The sequence below is a fragment of the Mobula birostris genome, chromosome 9 (genome assembly GCF_030028105.1).
Source record: "Mobula birostris isolate sMobBir1 chromosome 9, sMobBir1.hap1, whole genome shotgun sequence".
Lineage (NCBI taxonomy): Eukaryota > Metazoa > Chordata > Chondrichthyes > Myliobatiformes > Myliobatidae > Mobula > Mobula birostris.
In genome coordinates, this window is record NC_092378.1 from 88426248 (window position 1) to 88448046 (window position 21799).

The 21799-nt window shown below is 38.0% G+C and overlaps 1 protein-coding gene across 2 annotated transcripts in view; it reads left to right on the forward strand.

Annotated features, from left to right (window-relative positions):
* Nucleotides 1–21799, forward strand: part of mad1l1 (mitotic arrest deficient 1 like 1) — a 1104775-nt gene that overhangs the window by 619135 nt on the left and 463841 nt on the right. For both annotated transcript variants that reach the window (XM_072268390.1, XM_072268391.1), the window contains one exon: nt 17431–17635. In XM_072268390.1, the coding sequence (XP_072124491.1) occupies nt 17431–17635 (205 nt within the window). The remainder of the gene's footprint in view (nt 1–17430; nt 17636–21799) is intronic.

The following is a 21799-nucleotide window of genomic DNA, read 5'->3' on the forward strand; positions in this document are numbered from 1 at the left end:
ATGTGGAATCGATATGGGTAGAGCTGCATAACACTAAGGGGCAGAAAACACTGGTGGGAGTTGTGTACAGGCCACCTAACAGTAGTAGTGAGGTTGGGGATGGTATTAAACAGGAAATTAGAAATGTGTGCAATAAAGGAACAGCAGTTATAATGGGTGACTTCAATCTACATATAGATTGGGTGAACCAAATTGGTAAGGGTGCTGAAGAAGAGGATTTCTTGGAATGTATGCGGGATAGTTTTTTGAACCAACATGTCGAGGAACCAACTAGAGAGCAGGCTATTCTAGACAGGGTATTGAGCAATGAGGAAGGGTTAATTAGCAATCTTGTCGTGAGAGGCCCCTTGGGTAAGAGTGACCATAATATGGTGTAATTCTTTATTAAGATGGAGAGTGACATAGTTAATTCAGAAACAAAGGTTCTTAACTTAAAGAAGGGTAACTTTGAAGGTATGAGACGTGAATTAGCTAAGATAGACTGGCAAACGACACTTAAAGGGTTGATGGTGGATATGCAATGGCAAGCATTTAAAGATCGCATGGATGAACTACAACAATTGTTCATCCCAGTTTGGCAAAAGAATAAATCAAGGAAGGTAGTGCACCCGTGGCTGACAAGGGAAATTAGGGATAATATCAATTCCAAAGAAGAAGCATACAAATTAGCCAGAAAAAGCGGCTCACCTGAGGACTGGGAGAAATTCAGAGTCCAGCAGAGGAGGAAAAAGGGCTTAATTAGGAAGGGGAAAAAAGATTATGAGAGAAAACTGGCAGGGAACATAAAAATTGACTGTAAAAGCTTTTATAGATATGTGAAAAGAAAAAGATTGGTTAAGACAAATGTAGGTCCCCTACAGACAGAAACACGTAAATTGATTATGGAGAGCAAGGACATGGCAGACTAATTGAATAACTACTTTGGTTCTGTTTTCATTAAGAAGGACATAAATAATCTTGCGGAAATAGTAGCGGACAGAGGGTCCAGTGAGATGGAGGAACTGAGGGAAATACATGTTAGTAGGGAAGTGGTGTTAGGTAAATTGAAGGGATTAAAGGCAGATAAATCCCCAGGGCCAGATGGTCTGCATCCCAGAGTGCTTAAGGAAGTAGCCTAAGAAATAGTGGATGCATTAGTGATAATTTTTCAAAACTCTTTAGATTCTGGACTAGTTCCTGAGGATTTGAGGGTGGCTAATGTAACCCCACTTTTTAAAAAAGGAGGGAGAGAGAAACTGGGGAATTATAGACCGGTTAGCCTGACATCGGTGATGGAGAAAATGCTAGAGTCAGTTATCAAAGATGTGATAACAGCACATTTGGAAAGCGGTGAAATCATCGGACAAAGTCAGCATGGATTTGTGAAAGGAAAATCATGTCTGACGAATCTCATAGAATTTTTTGAGGATGTAACTAGTAGAGTGGATAGGGGAGAACCAGTGGATGTGGTATATTTGGATTTTCAAAAGGCTTTTGACAAGGTCCCACACAGGAGATTAGTGTGCAAACTTAAAGCACACGGTATTGGGGGTAAAGTATTGATGTGGATAGAGAATTGGTTGGCAGACAGGAAGCAAGGAGTGGGAATAAACAGGACCTTTTCAGAATGGCAAGCAGTGACTAGTGGGGTACCGCAAGGCTCAGTGCTGGGGCCCCAGTTGTTTACAATATATATTAATGACTTAGATGAGGGAATTAAATGCAGCATCTCCAAGTTTGTCGATGACACGAAGCTGGGCGGCAGTGTTTGCTGTGAGGAGGATGCTAAGGGGATGCAGGATGACTTGGATAGGTTAGGTGAGTGGGCAATTTCATGGCAGATGCAATTTAATGTGGATAAATGTGAGGTTATCCACTTTGGTGGCAAAAAGAGGAAAACAGATTATTATCTGAATCGTGGCCGATTAGGAAAAGGGGAGGTGCAACGAGACCTGGGTGTCATTATACACCAGTCATTGAAAGTGGGCATGCAGGTACAGCAGGCGGTGAAAAAGGCAAATGGTATGCTGGCATTCATAGCAAGAGGTTTCAAGTACAGGGAGCAGGGAGGTACTACTGCAGTTGTACAAGGCCTTGGTGAGACCACACCTGGAGTATTGTGTGCAGTTTTGGTCCCCTAGTCTGAGGAAAGACATCCTTGCCATAGAAGGAGTACAAAGAAAGTTCACCAGATTCCTGGGATGGCAGGATTTTCATATGATGAAAGACTGGATCGACTAGGCTTATACTTGTTGGAATTTAGAAGATTGAGGGGGGATCTTATTGAAACATATAAAATCCTAAAGGGATTGGACAGGCTAGATGCAGGAAGATTGTTCCCGATGTTGGGGAAGTCTAGAACGAGGGGTCACAGTTTGAGGATAAAGGAGAAGCCTTTTAGGACCGAGATTAGGAAAAACTTCTTCACACAGAGCGTGGTGAATCTATGGAACTCTCTGCCACAGGAAACAGTTGAGGCCAGTTCATTGGCTATATTTAAGAGGGAGTTAGGTATGGCCCTTGTGGCTAAAGGGATCAGGGAGCATGGGGGGAAAGCTGGTGCAGCCTTGGATGATCAGCCATGATCATACTGAATGGCAGTGCAGGCTCGAAGGGCCGAATGGCCTACTCCTGCTCCTATTTTTTTTCTATGTTTCTATGAGATTCGGCAACAGAGATCAGAGAAACACTTAGTGCCCTAGGTTCCAGTTATCAAAATTGCTTCAGTGTGGGTCTTTAAACAGAAACTTAGCTATTGTTTTCATTTTATGAATATAAAATATCATCTTAAACACCTTCCCTTTCATATGACACAGTACATGTCAGGGGTGAAATAGAGTGGAAGAATTGAATATGTCCCAGCTGGCAGCACAGGTCATAACTCCCAATCTGCTGTGTGCTCTTCCCTCTCTTAGGCAAGATCCAAATGTTGAAAACAATTAGAATGATGTAGCTGTACTAATTTAATATCTTCTTCTCTAAACTGTTAATCAGTTCATATACATCAATAATGCTAATGAATGCAAAGTATGAATAATGAATATTGGAACCTTTTGTACATTTTCAAACTATGGAAATCAGCACAAACTGTTGGATATTGATCAAACAGGATTCCAGTCAATTGGGAGATTTTAACATTTCAGGCTTTCCCGTTTTGACATTTATAGTTGTAATCAGATAAAATGATCGACCTTTTAAAAACCATATTAAATGAAAACATGCTATTTTCTCAAGCTATTGGTTGCATTTCGTGGTGTCCCATATGTACAGTAAGCTTGGTACAGTCCCACAACACTGTCAACTTCACTTAAGTTAGTACTCCCAGATATCTTACTTCAAGAATGTTCTAAAAATCAATTCACTTTGGAGTACTTTCAGCACTTCATATTGAGAAGCAAAATCTCCAAATCTGCTAGAATTCCTTTTGGAGCCATATCGATGAGAAATTTTCACATATTAGACTGTGAGATGAAAACTCATCCATGGAATTTTTATTGAGCATTTTGTGCTTGAAGACATTCACATTGTGGATGTGCCTCTTGTATGAGTAGTAATGTCAATCAATATTCCTTTATGGGCTAACTGAGTCTGTTGCTCCAAATTCCAGTATCTGCAGCCTCCTGTGTCTCTAAATTAACTTGTTGACCAGTTTTTATTTCAGGCTGTTATCAAGACAATTGTGTAGTTTTCTTTCAACATCTTTCAAATTTTGCAGGATTCCCATTGAAATTTCAAGGAATGTTCACAGTTTGCCAGTTGTCTTGTTTTATGCATTGCACCCACGATATCAGAAAGCTCAGACAGCTACTGTATTATTTTCCTGTAATTTCATTTCCATTTTCAAACATTTTATGAACACTTGCTATAGCTTACTCCTATTTAAAAATATCCACTTACTGGAATTTAGTGAGTTCTGATTGTTTTTGTTCATACACTCACAATGAAAAAAAATTAACATGCAACAGGAAGAAATATAGCTAAGGAATGCTATATCTGGATTGCTGCCTTTTTAAACTCAGCATGATCAACAAAAAAATTATTTAGAATGTTTTCAAAGAGATGGTCAAGGTGATAGTGAGCACAATCCCATTACCGGAAGTTTGAATGCCCCCCCCCCACCTCTCACCATTCCCCATTCCCATTTCCCTTTCTCACCTTATCTCCTTACCTGCCTATCACCACCCTCTGGTGCTCCTCCCCCTTTTCTTTCTTCCATGACTTCCTGTTCTCTGCCATCAGATTACCCCTTCTTCAGCCCTGTATCCCTTTCACCAATCAACTCCCTAGCTCTTTACTTCACCCCCCCACCCTGGTTTCACCTATCTCCTTGTGCTTTGTCCTTCCCTTCCCTCCACCTTCTAGCTCTGACTCCTCTTCTCTTCTCCAGTCCTGATGAAAGGTCTCAGTTTGAAACATTGACTGTACTCTTTTTTATAGGTGCTGCCTGGCCTACTGAGTTCCTCCAGCATCTTGTGTGTGTGTGTTGCGTCGACCTGCTATAATCTTACTTAACGGCATAGCAGATATGAAGGTTAAGTGTCCTACTCCTGCTTATCATGTGTGGCGTTTGCTGTAAAGTGTAAAGAAGCAGACTGAGGTTGTGAAGGGCACTGCCAGAGGTTTTCTTCATATAATGTGCAACTTCCAGGTCTTCTGCAAACAAAATCTGGTTTCATAAGGCACTGGCATCTTAATGCCCAGCAGTAGTATCACCAATGGTTTGTAAGTTTTAATTTATTTATAAGCATCACAGTGTGCACTGCAAAGGAAAGGAAATGTTTCTGATTTACTATTGAAGTTATGCACATCAGAAATAATTCAGATGATAAAGGGATATTGAATCGGTCTTTAAGTTCAAATAAATATTTATTAATGTCTAAATTATAGGTATTATTGACAAGCCCAGCATTGAATACTTATCACAGTTTGCTACTCTTGAGAAGGTATTTGGGAGCCATGCCTTGTCTGTTATAATATACCCAAAATGCTGGTGTATTTTATAACCTGGTAGCGTACAAAGGGCAATTATGAACCAACACCTTTGCTGTGAGTGTGGTCACGGTTCATGTCCACCATTACCAATGCTGATCTTTTATCCTAAATTTCTGGTAACTGAGTAAATTCCACATCTGCCTGATAGGATCACTCCTGATCATTTGGTCCATGCCTCTGGACTTCTGGTCTGGTAAAGATAGCATCTTGCTGCCAGTAGCTTACTGTTATGTTTTAATGTATCCAGACTAGTCACTTTACACAAGCTGTAGTTGCACTTCAGGGGCTGTTGTTAGCACTGGTTCTGTTTGCGATGTATCTGAGAGTAACAGGCAGGTTGTAAAACACTGGCATCAACAGTAGTGTTGTTTGATTGAGCTATGCCAGCCAGTAGGTCCCAGAATAATTTTAAGTGAGGGAGACTGAACACCAGAAAATAGTAAAACAGAAATGTGTAAAAATAGTGTTTAGTAAATGTCAAGGACTGATTTGAAAGTTTTGAATTTGCCATTTGGGTGAAAAGGTGATCAGTTTAGTAATCATTGTCATAGTAAAATCATGGGTCATTTTCTCATGTTGACAAAACAAGGTTAACTTGTGAACAGCAGATTCCATCTATCAAACGTTCACAATGTACAGTGAAAATATTCAAAGGACTTACTGATTGTTGAAGGAGCTTTAACTATTTTTCCCAAATTGGAAGTAAAAAATGTTTTATGTATATTCCAATCAAAAACCTACTTATTATCACATACAGTGTATCACGATAGAACAAATCAAATGGAAACAAAAGCAAAATATTGGAACTAATCATAAAGTTTCCTGCCTTGATAAGAGTAATCTTAATCTTGGTCAGATAGCCTTTGTCCCTAAGGTGGTTAGTTTAGCTTGGAACCATAGTTTGGAAAAGCATAATTAAAAATGGTTTCTAAAAGAGGAATTTTATACCAGAGGTGGTGAATGGAAGAATTGCTGTATGTGTTTGCAGAAAAATTTTGATGGAAATTTTGAAATTCAAGTTTGATAACCGGGATCCTTTGATTAATGCAGGGGATCACACAACAAATGACTGCCATTTTGTGCACATCAAACAGCGGCTTTCCTGGTTACAGGTGCTTACATTAGAACAGTGTGTATTATTATTAAAAAAACGTGAACACTGTCCAGATGCCCAGGAATGTCATCAGGTTTTTGTCTTACCTTGGATAAACTTTTAACAGCATCAACTTACTTCATTCACATTTTTCAATTTTAAATGTCACTTCCCAACCTTGAGTGTTGATGTCGTTAAAGTGACTTGTTTTGAAGGGGACACAGATTATCAAACTCATTTGAAATGAAGAATGTGCAAACTATTTGAAGGTTAATGGTCAGCTCCGTTCTTATAACTATTAAGTTCTTTCAGACCACTCTGACTAATACATCACTATTAACCATGATGGAATAACCACCCAGTTGCACTGACGCTGGAATTTTGTAACTTTTTGAAGAGGAAATTTTTGTTGCTTCCTTGGATTTGTTTCAGGAATAGATGAATAATTTGCATCACAAACTCAATTGAAACAAGATATCATCTAATTAAGTATAATCTTTTCATATTTCCTATATAAAAATTATAAATGAAATTTGAAAATGGTTTAAGAACTGAAGCAATCTGAACTTTGAGAGTTATTCCAGATTTATTTCTGTTAACATTTACAATAAATTAAATCATAAAATCAAACAGCATGGAAATAGGCCATTTGACCTGCCATGTACATACCAACCAGTGGGAACCTATCCATGTGAACCATATCTTCCAGCACGTGGCCCTTAGCCTACTATGACTGAGCGATTTAAGTGCTCATCTTCAATGCTGTTAAGGACTCAGCTTCCACCATTCTCTCCAGCAGTGTTTTCCAGTAAGTCACCACTTTCTGACTGAGAAAGGTCCTGTTCATATCCTCTCTAAATTTCTTACCCCTTACCCTAAATTTATGTTTTCTAGTTGAGATTCAGATTTATTCACCTTTAACAAGGGGAATAATTTTCTGTAGTCTTCCCTTTGTAATTTTAAATACCTGAATAATGCCCGTCTAAATCTCATTTGCTCCAGAAAAAATAGACCTAGGCTTTCCAGCCTTTCCTGGTAACTGAAACACTTCATCCCAGACAACATGCTGTTAATTTTCTTCTTTATCCACTGTCTCCAATGCTATCACATCTGAAGTAACTATCTATATTGAAGACCATCATTTATGCCCATCCTTAATTGTCCTTGAAAAGCTGATGGGTTTCTTTTTGAACTAGTCTTCTGAAGGTGCTTCCACTATGCTGCTGGAGAAGTTCAAAATTCAAATCCTGTGACAATGAAGGACAGTCAGTCTTCTTTAGCCAGAGGGTGGTTAGTCTGTGGAATTCGTTTCCACAAGCAGCTGTGGAGACCAAGTCATTGAGTATATTTAAGGCAGAGTTTGGTAGATTCCTGATTAGTCAGGCCCTGAAGGGATATGGGGAGAAGGCAGAAGATTGGGGTTGAGAGGGAAATGAATCAGCCATGATGAAATGGCAGAGCAGATTTGATGGGCCATATAGCCTAATTCTGCTATTTGGTCTTTAGTGGTAACTTGGAGGGGAAGCTGGTGGTTATGTTCCAATGTTCTTGTTGCCATTCTCTTTCTTGGTGTTAGAGGGTGTAGGTTTGGAAGATGTTGTCAGTGTAGCCTGGAAAGTAAACACAGTGCATTTTGTAGATGGTTCACGCTGTGTACCAATGGTGGTGAAAATGGACGTGGGGTAGTCGATGAGTAACTTGTTAAGTCCTGGATCATGTTGAACTCCTAAAGAGTGGTTGGTTCTGCACTCATTCAGACAGGTAGAGAGAATTACTTTGCCTGATTTCTACCTTAGATGTACAAACGTAGTTGGGAAAGTTTTGTGATACCTATCCTCTGTCTTGCTCTTGTCACCATGAAACTAATGAGACTAGGGAGGACTTCCGGGTCATCAAGGGAATGGCGGCGTAAGGAAAAGGTCTCTCGACAAAAAAGAAGGTAAACTGCTCCAAAATCGAAATTAGACAAATACTTAATATTGTATAACTATATTAATAAAAGGGGCAAGGATGATGTCTAAGAACAAGATTAAAAAGTCCACTCAGAAGGCTGATAAACACAAAGAGACACAGCAAGGCGACGGGCCTAGCTCCCCCATGGCAAGCCAGGACTGAGATAATGAGGGGGAATCGGTGAATCTGTCTTTGATTCTCAGAGAGATTCGTGAGTTCCAACAAGATAACAAAAGCAGCTGGAAGATATTAAAGGAGAAATAGTAAAAACTAATTTGAGGATAGATGAAGCTGAAGCGAGGATTGTAGAAATTGAGGAGAAGCTACAAAACACAGAGGAAATGATAGCAGAAATGCTGAAGCTACAAGAGCAGCTCCAGTGGAAGCTAATAGACCAAGAAGGCCGCTCAAGAAGGGAAAATGTGAGGATCTACAGAGTTCCCGAAGGAACTGAAGGTAAACCCGGATTGATGATTCCCTTCGTGGAGAAGCTGCTTAGAGAGAACCTTGATATACCAGATGCAAAAGACCTACAGATAGAAAGGGCTCACTGTGCGTTGGCACCACAGCCTCCGGCAGGTGCCCAGCCCAGATCGATTCTAGTCAGATTTCTCAGTTACAGAACAAAGGAAGAGGTGCTTAAACGGGCATGGCAAAAGAAAGGTTTCGTGTGGGGCAACTGTAAAATCAGTTTAGACCACGATTACACACCGGGGATCCTTGCCAGATGGAAGGAATATGCGGAAACACGGAGGGTCCTGAAGGAAAACAACATCAGATTCCAGACCCTGTATCCAGCTCAGCTGAGAGCCTTTTACGACGAAGGGACAAAAACTTACGCTACGGCGGAGGAGGCAACGTCGGACCTGGCAGACCGGGGACTACCTATTAAAGTTATCACCCAACCGGAGTCGCTACTGGAGAGGATTCGGCAGAAGTCGTGGCAGCCAGTGTGGCGAGGACGCTCCACACGAACCAGAGTGTCAGACTACAAGGAAAAGCTGCAAATATTCAGACGCGAATGTACAGAGAGTACAGATTAATTAAGAGAAATGACTGAAAAGAGTAAATCGGACTTAAAGGTAAAATGAAAGCTGGTAACTGAAAATAACTAGAAGGAATAACTTGAATGATAGCAGTATGGTCGAGACTTAAATAGGAGAAAATTCTCTATGATTATTCACACTGTGGAGGGCCCTCTGACACAGGGCGAAGATAGAGGTTATCCCTCTGAACTGAGGCGGGTCGGTGTTCAGGCCTCACTGTGGGAAGTTGGGGAAAATTTTCAAATGTTATATGTTCAAAAATGTCTAAGGTGTGGTTATATGTTTTGGTTTACTGTTGAGAAGGGATTGCTTACTGTTTGGTTAGAAAAGGAGAGTTTTTTTTCTACTAGAGAAAAATGCAAATTAAACTGGTAAAAATAATTTCCTATAACGTTAATGGGGTTTTGAATCCAATTAAAAGAAATAAGATTATGTCTAAATTGAAAAAAGAGAGGGCACAAATGGCTTTCCTCCAGGAAACACATATGAGCCAATCCGAACATGGAAAATTAAAAAGAATGGGCTTTAAGCATGTATTTTATTCATCATATAAATTGAGCCACAAAAGAGGGGTAGCTACTTTAATATCAAGTACTCTTAATTATGAACATATTTCAGAGACTAAAGACAAAGATGGATGATTTGTAAAAATTACAGGAAGAATAGAAGGTACAGAAATAACATTGCTGAATGTTTATGCTCCACCAGATTGTGAATGGTCATTCTATAGACACATTTTTGACCTAATGGTCAGTTCTCAAGGGGTAGTAATCTGTGGAGGGGATTTTAATATTAGGTTAAATCCTGCATTAGATTCTTCAAGAATAGTTACTCAGAATAAACCTCTGACTTGGAAAATGAATTTATTGATGGAGGAGTTGGGAATTACAGATGTGGAGGGAATTACACCCCACTAGTAAAGATTATACATATTACTCTTTCCCTCATTCAGCCTATTCAAGGATAGACTATTTCTTTATCTTTAATACAGATGGGCTCAGGATAAAAAACAGTAATATTGCAACAATTGATCTGTCGGATCATAGCCCAGTCTCTATGTCTCTAATCCTGGAAAGGAAAATGAGGAAAACACTATGGAGGTTAAATTCACATATACTCAATAACCCAAAAGTAATGGAGAGATTAAGGGGAGAAATCAAAGAATACCTAGACCTTAATGACACGGGAGAAACCTCACCAGTTATCTTACAGGATACATTGAAAGCTGTACTGAGAGGAAAAATTATTTCCATTACCACTCACATGAAAAAAATCAACGCACAAGAATTAGCAGACCTTCAAGGAAAATTAAAACAACTTCATGTTGTAGATAGCAACAAAAGTAATTCTAATTTAAAACAGGAAATTAAGAAATTGCAAAGTGAAATTGATGATATTTATACATTGGAAACTCAAAGAAATTTTCTTTACCTGAGACAAAAGAATTATGAAGTAGGAGGTAAATCAGCTAGATTATTAGCATATAATTTACGAAAACAACAAGCAGACAATACAATTCATAAAATAAAGAATCCAAAGACAAAGCTTGTGAAGAGTACAATAGGGAAAATTCAAGAGAGTTTTGAAACATATTATTGAGAGCTGTACTCCCAACCCCGGGCTTCCAATGAGCCCTATATAGACACTTTATTGAATTCTTTAGATCTACCCAAGCTTACAGATTTACAAAATGAATGCCTGTTAGAACCAGTAACTGTCAAAGAACTGAATGTGACCATCTCTAGATTAAAGGCTGGAAAGTCTCCAGCTTCTGATGGGTTTACCTCAGAGTGGTACAAATCGCTGAAGTCACAATTAGCCCCATTACTACTTAACACCGTTAGTTGGATCTTGCAGAGAGGAGAAACTCCACCTTTCTGAAGCATATTATTTCAGTTATTCCTAAAGAGGGTAAAGATAAACTAGAATGTGGTAATTATCAGCCAGTTAGTGTTCTTAATTTAGATTACAAATTATTTACATCTATATTAGCGCGTAGATTGGAAAAGCTTTTACCTGGCCTAATCCACTTAGACCAGACTGGATTTATTCAACAAAGACAAACACAGAACAACATAAGGAGAACTCTACACATACTAGAACAGGTTACTAAGAACGGGACAGAGACAATGGTAGTGGGATTAGACGCTGAGAAAACTTTTGATTCAGTTAGTTAGGCATTCCTATACAGAGTGTTAGGAAGATTTGGCTTTCAAGAAAAGTTTATTAAAGTAATCCAGACTTTATATGACAGCCCTACAGCTCGAATTAAGATAAATGGGAACCTCTCTGACTCCTTTATTTTAGAGAGAGGCACTAGACAGGGATGCCCAATTTCTCCTCTCCATTTTGCACTATACATTGAACCGCTTCCCCAACTAATAAGACAGAGTGAAATTGTAAAAGGTATCAAGGTGGCAGGGATTGAACAGAAAGTGGCGTTATTCACAGATGATGTTTTAGTCTATCTGAGTGAACCAGAAAAGTCATTTATAGGATTGTTTACACTGTTGGATGACTTTGGGAAAATATCAGGTTGTAAGGTAAACGTAAAGAAAATGCAGGTTATGTCCCTAAATTATACACCATCCAAAAAACTGCAGGATACATATGATCTTAAGTGGGAAGCTAAATCATTAAAATATTTAGGAATAACCCTGCCGAAGGATCTTTCAACGCTGTCACAGGTAAATTATGGGCCATTAATTTCAGAGATAAAAGCAGATATGCATAGATGGAATCTTATCCCCTTTTTAAGTTTAAATTCAAGGATAAATACCATAAAAATGAATATTCTCCCTTGGTTACTCTATCTTTTCCGGACTTTACCTGTGAAGGTGGGTGATAATCAATTCAGGGAATGGGACAAATGGATTTCCGGCTTTATCTGGCAAGGAAAGAAACCTAGAATTCGATATAACACCTTACAGTTAGGGAAGGAAGGAGGAGGTATGGTACTTCCTTGCTTGAGAAATTATTTTTATGCTTCACAGATAACCTCTCTGTTATATTGGTGTAATAGGGAATATAAGGCTAGATGGAAGGAAATAGAATTTGGATTGGTTGACAGTTTTCCTCTACAGGCCTCAATAGCTGACAAACGATTGATGGCCCAATTGGAAAAGTCTAAAAACAGCTGGATAAATCTTACATTAAAAGTATGGCAGAAAGAGGTTAATTCATGTGGAATCAATAACATGTTAAAACTTTTCAGATGGTGTACATATGATACCGAATTCCTTCCCAACAGAAGAGATAAAAGATTTGAACTATGGATAAAGGAAGGTCTTACAACCTACCTCTCATTTATACATAAAAGAGTATTACAAAGTTTCCAATTCCTGCAGGACAAACATGGCCTAGAACACAATGATTTTTTTAGGTACCTTCAAGTACGACACTATGTTAATCAGAGTTGTAGATATACAGACTTATCAACAGTAGAATTAGAACTTTTCAAGATTCTGAATTCGGCTTACAGTTCAATACCAAGTCAATCAGTTTCTCGATTATATAATGCACTCTCCCATGCTAAAAATGTAAACACATTGTATATTAAAGAGAAGTGGGAGAAAGAAGCAGGGTTGGTACTTTCAGAGGAGGCTTGGGGGAAATATTCAGCTTCAGTGGTCTTCGACTAACTCTTTGACTTGGAGAGAACATCGTTGGAAAAATATTATAAGATACTTCAAGGCCCCATATCAGGAAAAATATAAAGACACAAACGTGACATGTTGGAGAAGGTGCGGCTCCAAGGAGGCAAATCATTTCCATATTTTCTGGGATTGCCCTAAATTAAGTTTATACTGGAAAGGTATTCATAGAACATTAGTTAAGGTATTTAAGACCCAGATACCTCTGAACTTTGAGATGCTCTACTTGGGACATGTATTGTTTCTTGAACAGAAGGAAGATATAAAGTTGCTGCAGGCCCTTTTAGCAGCAAGTAAGAAATCAATCACTAGAAAGTGGCTAAATCCAATACCACCTACATTAGAAGATTGACACGAAACTATCTTGGAAATATTTAAAATGGAAAAGATGACTTACTCTCTGAGAATTCAAAAAGAAAAATTTTATCAAATTTGGAATAAATGGATTGAATATATAACCCCAAAGCGAACAGACTTTAGATGACTCTCCTAATGATTTATATTACTTTTCTCATCAACACAGTAATATTGCTAACGTAAGCACCCCTGGTCTAAATGTTTACTGTTTTTGTTTTCTTTTCTTTTTTTTTGGAAAATGGAGAATTAACACAAGTAAAGGAAAAGATTTGGAAAGGGATAAAAAATGATAAAATTAAGTAAATAAGTACATAGGGATTGGATAATTATGTTTGGGGATAGGAGCAAACGTGAACAAGTTAGGATATAAACACCTACAATGGTAGTTACATAGGCTTACATACAACATTTTGGACCAGAAGAAATGGTCCAGAAGAGATATATGGAAATTATTATTAATCCACTATTATTAGTATTTTTCTTAACAACTAATATCATTATTTAGCCTAATAGAGTAGAATTTCAACTGCACATAATTATCTATTTAAGTGTCTAATTTCTTTTTATATCATCTTAATGTGTACTTAGGATTGTATAAATAATTATAGTTTTATACATATATAAAAAAATGGAAAAGGTTATACATGTGAAAAAAGTTCATGATACTTGTGAGTTCCTTATCCAAATAAAAATAAATAATTAAAAAAAAAAGAAACTAATGAGACTAGTTTGGTTGAGTTTCTGTTCTGTGGTGGTCCCCAGGATATTAGTAGTGAGGTGATATCGAGGCAAGATGATTAAATCTTGTGTTATTGTAGGGGGACTTTTATGGCATGAGTGCTACTTGCCACTTAGTAACCCACATTTAGGTTGATGGTCGCTTTATGCAACTGACCCATTTCTGGCTGGAGGGCCCAAAATTGTGGTGGGACTTCACAGAGCAAAGGTTCCAAATCAGCACTGAACAACCTTCCTACAACCTCTTGTTCAAAGGATGACTCTGCTCCTCATGTACCAGGGAGTGACAGAAGAAAGCCCTTACCTCCCTCCTGTCACTACAGATTTCATCCTGTCATTTCCAGGACCTTCAGTCGTGGCAGTCCTCGCAGACCTTTGACCTTTGGTCTAAGGTCCTTTGTGACCGTATGACTGGAAACTGCTCGGGTCAGGTGGGGTTCTTTGTTCTGTTGTTCTGGTGTCTCCAATGAACCTCATGGGGAAGTTGTGCTGCCACCGCAATCCCAGAATCACCCACGTATATTTCAGAAGTGTATAGAACAATTTTCTTACTCGATACGTACTGATGAATAAAATGGTCATTTCCAGCCAAATTATAATAAGCAATACAGTGAAGAAAACAGTGTCACTTACTGAGTTGTAGATCTAAACAGAATCTAGAGCAATCTCCGGAGGCTTTCAAGACACTCTCGTAAAAATGTTCCAAGCTCCTTGATAAACGGGTTGTGAATAACTGCCACTTTTACAAAATAGGTTGACTACTACTGAAGTAGTCTCGTACACAATGGCTCTCTGGTGTACACACATTAAGTCCCTCGGGAGTGCAGGTAATAGTAGCTCGTATTTTACACAATAAATCTCTTCCACAAGTTTACAGACACAGGATCCTGGTCTCCTATGCTAACTTCTACTGGGTCTGATTTCAGGATGATAATAGGCTGTCCTCTGTTTGGGAAGGACAGAATGTAATTTGGGTTGAGGTCCATTTCCAGAGATACTAGTTGTAGGCCCTGTAGCCTGCTCCGTTTTCTGTGCTATCTTCTGTGTATATTCTACTACAGACTCGCCTCTACCTTATTGTGTCTCCATATTCTTTGACCAATTGGCCTTTTTAGGAAAAGCAGCATGTAATGCATTGTACATATTTTTATAAAAATCTTCATTTGGCATGATGGCAGGTCCTGGCCTGGCACTAATCCAGTCTCCTTGAAAGCCCTGAAATTTAACCTCATGAAATTCAATTTGGGGTCTAAGCATACCCTCATTAAGGTTTCTAAATCCATAATACCAGGTTTGTGACACAAAACAATAGTTTTAAGTTTCTGAATAGCTTTTTCCAAACTGCTTCTAGGTCAGGCAGTTCTGCTACCACGCCCTTAATTCTCCTGCTGTCTAAGGTCGATATGCGCCCCTTTGTTCCTCATCTGTGCGCTAGGGAAATTCTAGGCAGTTTCTAGAGTAGGTTACATGGTCGGCACAATATTGTGGGCCGAAGGGCCTATAATGTGCTGTAGATTTCTGTGTTCTATGTATCTGTAATTCTTCCACTAATCACTTCCCATAATTATTAAACATACACTATGCTGGTGTCCCTTTATTTAGGACAGGGAAGGACTCCCTTTGCCTCATTATTACCAATTTAAAGTCTCTCTTCCTCACCCTACTTACTGTATTTTCGCTTTATTTTGTTCACCACAGCGTTCTGTAGGGATTAAACTTATGAGCTTAGTTTCTGGTGCGTCGGATCTTAGGTGTCCCCAACACTCTTGCTGTCAGCATGCCTAATATGTTGGAATCACAGAGAGAAAAACTGATCCACTCAATAGACTATCAGCATAAATCGCAGTGTATAAGATGGGAGAGGGGCAGAATCCAGTATTTGCTGGATTCTGCCCCTCTCGTAATCATGTTTATTTTACTTGGAGCAAGGGAAGACTAGCACTGCACAAGAGCTGGTGGTAGCGTCAAAAACATAGCATAGTTACTCCTTTATACACAAGTGTTGGCTCAGTTCAAGGACAGGGTGCAGTCTATTTGCCTGCTTAATCAGTGTACTTGGCATTCTTCCATTAACTGAATCTGGTTGTCTTTCTGCAGTTTATCAAGAACTCAGATTCCATTCAAAGGTTCAAAGGTCCAATTTAATGTTAGCGAAATGCATATAATATACATCCTGAAATGCTTTTTCTTCACAAACATCCACGAAAACAGAGAAGTATCCTAAAGAATGAATTACAGTTAAATGTTAGAACCCCAAAGTACCCCCCCTGCGTGTAAGCAGTAGCAAGCAATAATCCCTCCTCCCCCCTCTCCCCACCGGCAAAAAAAAGCGTCTGCACCCGCCACTGAGCACTCAGGCACGAGCAAAGCAATAACAAAGACACAGACTTGCAGTTACCCCAAAGACTTTGCATTTCACCTGGTATATGACATACCACAGGCTCCCTAATAAGGGAGAAGGAGATGTCTCCGTTCTCTGTTCTCCCAGCGAGCAGGGAGACATAACAAACAACTCACTGGTTTATGATGTTAAAAGTCCAGTACGTTGCTTTTTTTGAGCTCTGTGTCTGAAGATCTTAAAGATCTCGGGTTTCCAGGCACACACTCCTGCCGTTACACCGACTCTTGATCCGCCCATCTCCAGAGCCCGGAGATCTTAGGCTTCCAAATCCAAGCCAGACTCTTAGGCAGAGCCCTTAGCCGGCTGAACAACAGCCAGTTATGAAACCCCGAGAGTGGGTCCCATTCCTGCAAAGAACCGAAGTCAGCGTTTAACTCCAGATCAGGGTCTTCAAAAGAACCCTGAAAGGGAAAAATAAAGATATTAAAGATGGAAATAGAGCTGATCCGAAGGTGCAAGCAAAGGAGCCGCCATTTAGTGCCATCTTTGCTCTGCCTCCATAATATTGCACGAACACTATTAGCAAATTACTCGGGTACAATATAGATTCTATTTTGTTACAGTCAAAATATAACACTTTGTTACAACAAGAAAAGTGCATTTCCACAAAATTCATTTAATCCTTATGTAAGTAAGTTTAAGATTTTTTAGTGTATTTTAAACTCAGAACGATTCTAGTGATTTCCTTTGGTTGTAATGGAAAAAGTGAAACATAGCTTATGTTGAATCACTGACACCAACTTCAGGCTTTTCAAGTTAAATTACATTTCCTTTGGATTAACTGTGATATGCAGTTTGAGCAGATGACTTGTACAATCCTTTAACAAACACCTGTAGAATAGTAAATTTACAGTTAACAATAAATGCTGGTCCATATCATGAATTATTCTAACAAAAAATAGAATTTGCTCTTCATTTATTGACATATAAATATAATATGTCTACTTAACAATAAGGGTTACCAAGTAAATAGATTATGTATCAATGCACAATCTAAATTGGAAAGTAATCGTATTACTTTAGCAACTATAAGAACTATAAATAAATCACATTTGTTAATAGTTGAATCTATTTCCCCTGTAATAAGTATGTTGTTTTGTGTTTTTTTTAGATAGCAATACTTTGATACCTAATGCACATTTGAAAGGTAATGTGTTATACTGTGGCATTAGAACCAGCTTGCTCATAAAGCTAATAAAGGGATTTCTTGCATTTCAGGGTGACTACGATCCCAGCAAAACAAAGGTACTTCACTTGAGTATGAATCCTATGAGTTTGGCAAAAGAGCACCGTATAACAGAGCTAAAGAGTCTGAAGGAAGAATGTGAGCAACTCAGAGAAAGAGTGCGAATCCTGGAGGGAGGTGCAACCCCTGAACAAATGGGGTCACTCAGCAATCTGCTGCCATCTCAGGAAATTGCAGGTATCTCTTGATAGCATAAAAACATCTTAGAACCTCAGCTGTGCCCTCAATACACCAGATTTAGTTATTCCAGTGTTGTTTTAGTCAGTTTTCCACTTGACATAGTCCAAAGTTATTCTAATTCACACCAGTTTCTGCATACTCCTGCACTCATTGACCTAAATTGTTCCCTGGGACAAGCAACTATGTGATTTTCATGTTTCTACCTTACATTTCAATTCCTCCACGGCCCTTCTCACTTCTAAAACCTTCCCAGACCTGCAACCCTTAGACTTCTGCACTTCTCTTTATTGTCACCTAATATTTTCAGGATTTTTGACGTGTCCAACTATCAGTGACTATCTTCAGCTACCTAGGTCCTAAATTATAGAACTTCCTTTGTAAATCTCCAAACTACTCATGGTCATTCTTCTAATCTCAGTAAATAATTTGGTTAAAATTGATCTGACAATGCCTTGGGATTTTTTACTATGTTAAAGAAGTAGTAAAATTACATTTTGTGACATTATTTTTGCGTTCAATTCTTTCATAGATGTCAGGAGCACTGTTGAGTTTGAGAACAGAAATTTTACCATCGATATATTGTGAATGCAACATTTTAGAGATGTTGGGACAGGCACATGAACAAACAGGGAATGGAGGGATATAGACCATGTACTGGCCGATGTGTAGTTTAAATTAGCATTATGGTAGGCACAATTGGTAAAGGACCTGTACTCTACTAGGCTCTACTGTTCTATAAAATATCACTAATTTACTCTTTGTAGCTCTAAAATGAAGCAGGGTAAGTAAACTTTTTGCACAATATTTCCAATCTCATTTGTTGGATTGGAGTGAAGAGGAACCACTTTACTGTAATAGACCACTGGATAGTGAGAAACGACATTGTAAGAGAGATGAAAATGATTGGTGTTCTTGATCATTTGGGCAAAGCTCTATAATCCAGAAATAATAAGTGATTTAAAAAATTTGGAAAAATAAAATACATTTTTAAAAACTGCTTTGCACTAAATCCCCAAATTTTCCCCAAATGTAGTTACATTCAGCTGCAATATAATTAGGCCTTTTATCTCATTCCTTGCAGGATCTGAGTAGGTTAACTTCATAGTGATGTCTTGACATACAGTACCCGTCCTCTAAATTTGTGCTGTTTATGTGGTTATGGCGATACTGGAGCACGTTATCAGCACCCAATGCAAAGCTGACTGATTGCAAAGAAGAGTTAATGCATATATTTTTAATAAGCAATTAATTGTTCATTGCTGAAGCATTATATTGATTAAAAGGAAAATCCTTTAAGATGAACTTGCATTTTATGATGGTTTTTAATAAGCTGCATTGAAAAGCATTTAATCAGGACTACAACAGGGTGTTTGGATTCTACACAATGCAGATTAAAGCAGTCATTCTATTGTAAGTACAATAAATAGCTTAAAGTGACAAACAAAAACAAAACTGGTGCATGCTTCATAGAAACAGCACATGGAAACGGTTAAGGATTTAGAAAATTGTCAAGCCCATATTTTCTTTTGTTAATGATTCAGTTCTTTTCATAATTATTTCTATCCTAGTACCGCTGAATATCAGTATTTTCTAAATTAATTAGCTAATGAACATGTCTGTTTATTATGGGTCTATATTTGGTTGAAAAGTTTTAATATTTTATAATGCCTAAAGTTCACCTAATTTCCTAAGCCTTGTTTTCTTTTGGTTTATACCGCCATATGACTTATAAATTATTTTTTGTTTATCTTGTCATGAAAGATAGCAAAATGAATTAAGCTATTTTTAAAATGGCCGAACCAATCTAGGTTCAGCTGTTTAATGTCATTTTTCCAGAATATAAATCAGCATTCCTTTGTAAGTTTAACATCACTTTGTAAATGCAGGATTCTTTGGTGTTCAATGTCTCACCTCCAAAACAGCCAGACTTGCCCGAAAGCATTGATTCTGAAGCATGCTAACTACTCTTTTTTTTATTAAGATCTAAGCATGATTAGTTAGACAAAGCTTTATTGCATGTGACTGCTGAGTTTATACTTCATTACTGGTCTAGCATCAGAAGTAATAACTTAAGTTTACATGGCAGAATGGATGATATTGATAGAGATTTCTTATTAGTCATTGCTTGGAGATTGCATATTTTGTATTATGTATCTTGCTTCTATTCACTGGGTTTTACCAGATAAATAATTCAGATTTCATTGCAGAACTGTCTCACTTTTGGTCATGGGATCTGTTTCCTTCTGTACACAGGCTCAGCTTCCTCCTTGTTATCTCTAATTCCTATCCTTAATTGTGCCTGCCTTGCTCATTGATTGACATGATTCATTAATGAAACAGAAATTGCTTGGAATACATAGGAGATGTGCAACATATTTCACACATCCTTCTGTTGCACACCTCTGGGTGTAATTTGTGCAATACAAAAGCTTGGCTGATCTCCAATATTAGAAATTGTGACAGTAGTTCTCCTTGGATTTATAAAATGGGCATAAAAAGAAAGCTTTAAACTGCTTCTTAGAAAGTATTTACTTGAGTGATAAATTCGTGAATCTGTGGCTCATAAGCTATCTTTCAGTTGAGCAGTTCCTCTTTCAGAGAAGTTATTAATATTCAATTTTAATGACTCATGTCATTATAAATATGGGCATCTATTTTAATGATCTAACAAGATATATTTACAAATGTAAATAGAACTGGCTATGATAGTTGCTATTTGTGAGACTTGTATTAGTTGAGATGGTAGATGAAACTGTCAGCACACAGCTGAAAGCTGAGGAAGACATGGAAAGGAAAACTTGCATTTATATACACTTTATCATGTCTTCCATGAAGACTATGAAACAATTTGCAATGAGTTATTTTGAGGTGTAGTAATATATGAGAGAAAACATGGCAGTGATTGTGCATACAACAGAAGCTAGTTTGGTAATGTTGTTTTAACACATGGGCAGCAATGTTGACCTCAGTTGTGAGGGACATTACCATCCTTTTGAGTAGTACATAAAATGTTTAATGTTCCTCCAAAGTACTTCAAAAGTCTACCATTATAGCATATATAATTATTATATAATCATTATAGGATATGGAGCTCAAATTAATACTGATTTAGAAGCAAAATGATATATCACTGATGGTTATTCAGCTCATTAGGTGCAAATGTAAATACTGTGCAAAAGTCTTAGGCACAAGTAAAAAAGATCTGTATACCCAAGATGCTTTCAAAAATAATGAAATTAAAATGTTTCTAAATATCAAAAAAGTACTATAAAGAGCAGTAGACAGGAAAAAAAAAACTAAATAAAATCAATATTTGGTTTGACCACCCTTTGCTTTTAAAACTGCATCAATTCTCTTGGATACATTGTCGTGCAGTTTTATAAGAAAATTGGCTGGTAGATTGCTCCAAACGTCTTGGAGACCTTGTCACAGTTCTTCTGCAGGCTTTGGCTGTCTTGCTTGCTTCTGTTTCTCCAGGTAATCTCAGGCAACCTCAATGATAAGAACAGGGTTCTGTGGAGGCCATACCATCTGTTTCAGAACTCCTCCTCCTTCTTTTCATTGAAGATAGTTCTTTATGACCTTGGCCGTGTGTTTGTGGTCATTGTCCTGCTGCAGAATGAAGTTGGGACTGGTCAGACGCCTCTCTGATGGGTACTGCATGATGGATGAGAATCTGCTTTTACTTCTCAGCATTGAGGATTACATTAATTTCAACCAGATCACCAACTCCATTTGCAGAAATCCAAAACTAGTCTTAAGCCTCTATTTTTCAATAGCTACTGTATGTACAGTGGATTCCAGTTAATTGGGACACATCAGGACCAGTTTACTTTGATCCAATTAATTGAGCTGCCCCAATTAGCCGAAGTTTCATGGAAATAGTTAAAAACATAGAAAAAAGAAAAACTGCCATTTAGCTGAGGAATAAATTATGTATTTAAATGAAATAGAGAACAAATTAGGACACTAACAATACCACTACAATACTATAAAACTATTGTTTCTTAATAATTATCGATGGCAGAATATCATCCAGTGTGTATGCTGACATGTTCTTTTGATTGACTGTAAATGAACAAAATCAGCGGAGACGCCTAGTGATAATGGACTACCTTCATACAAAGCTTTAGATGATTGCATCCTCCAAATCTTCAGTCT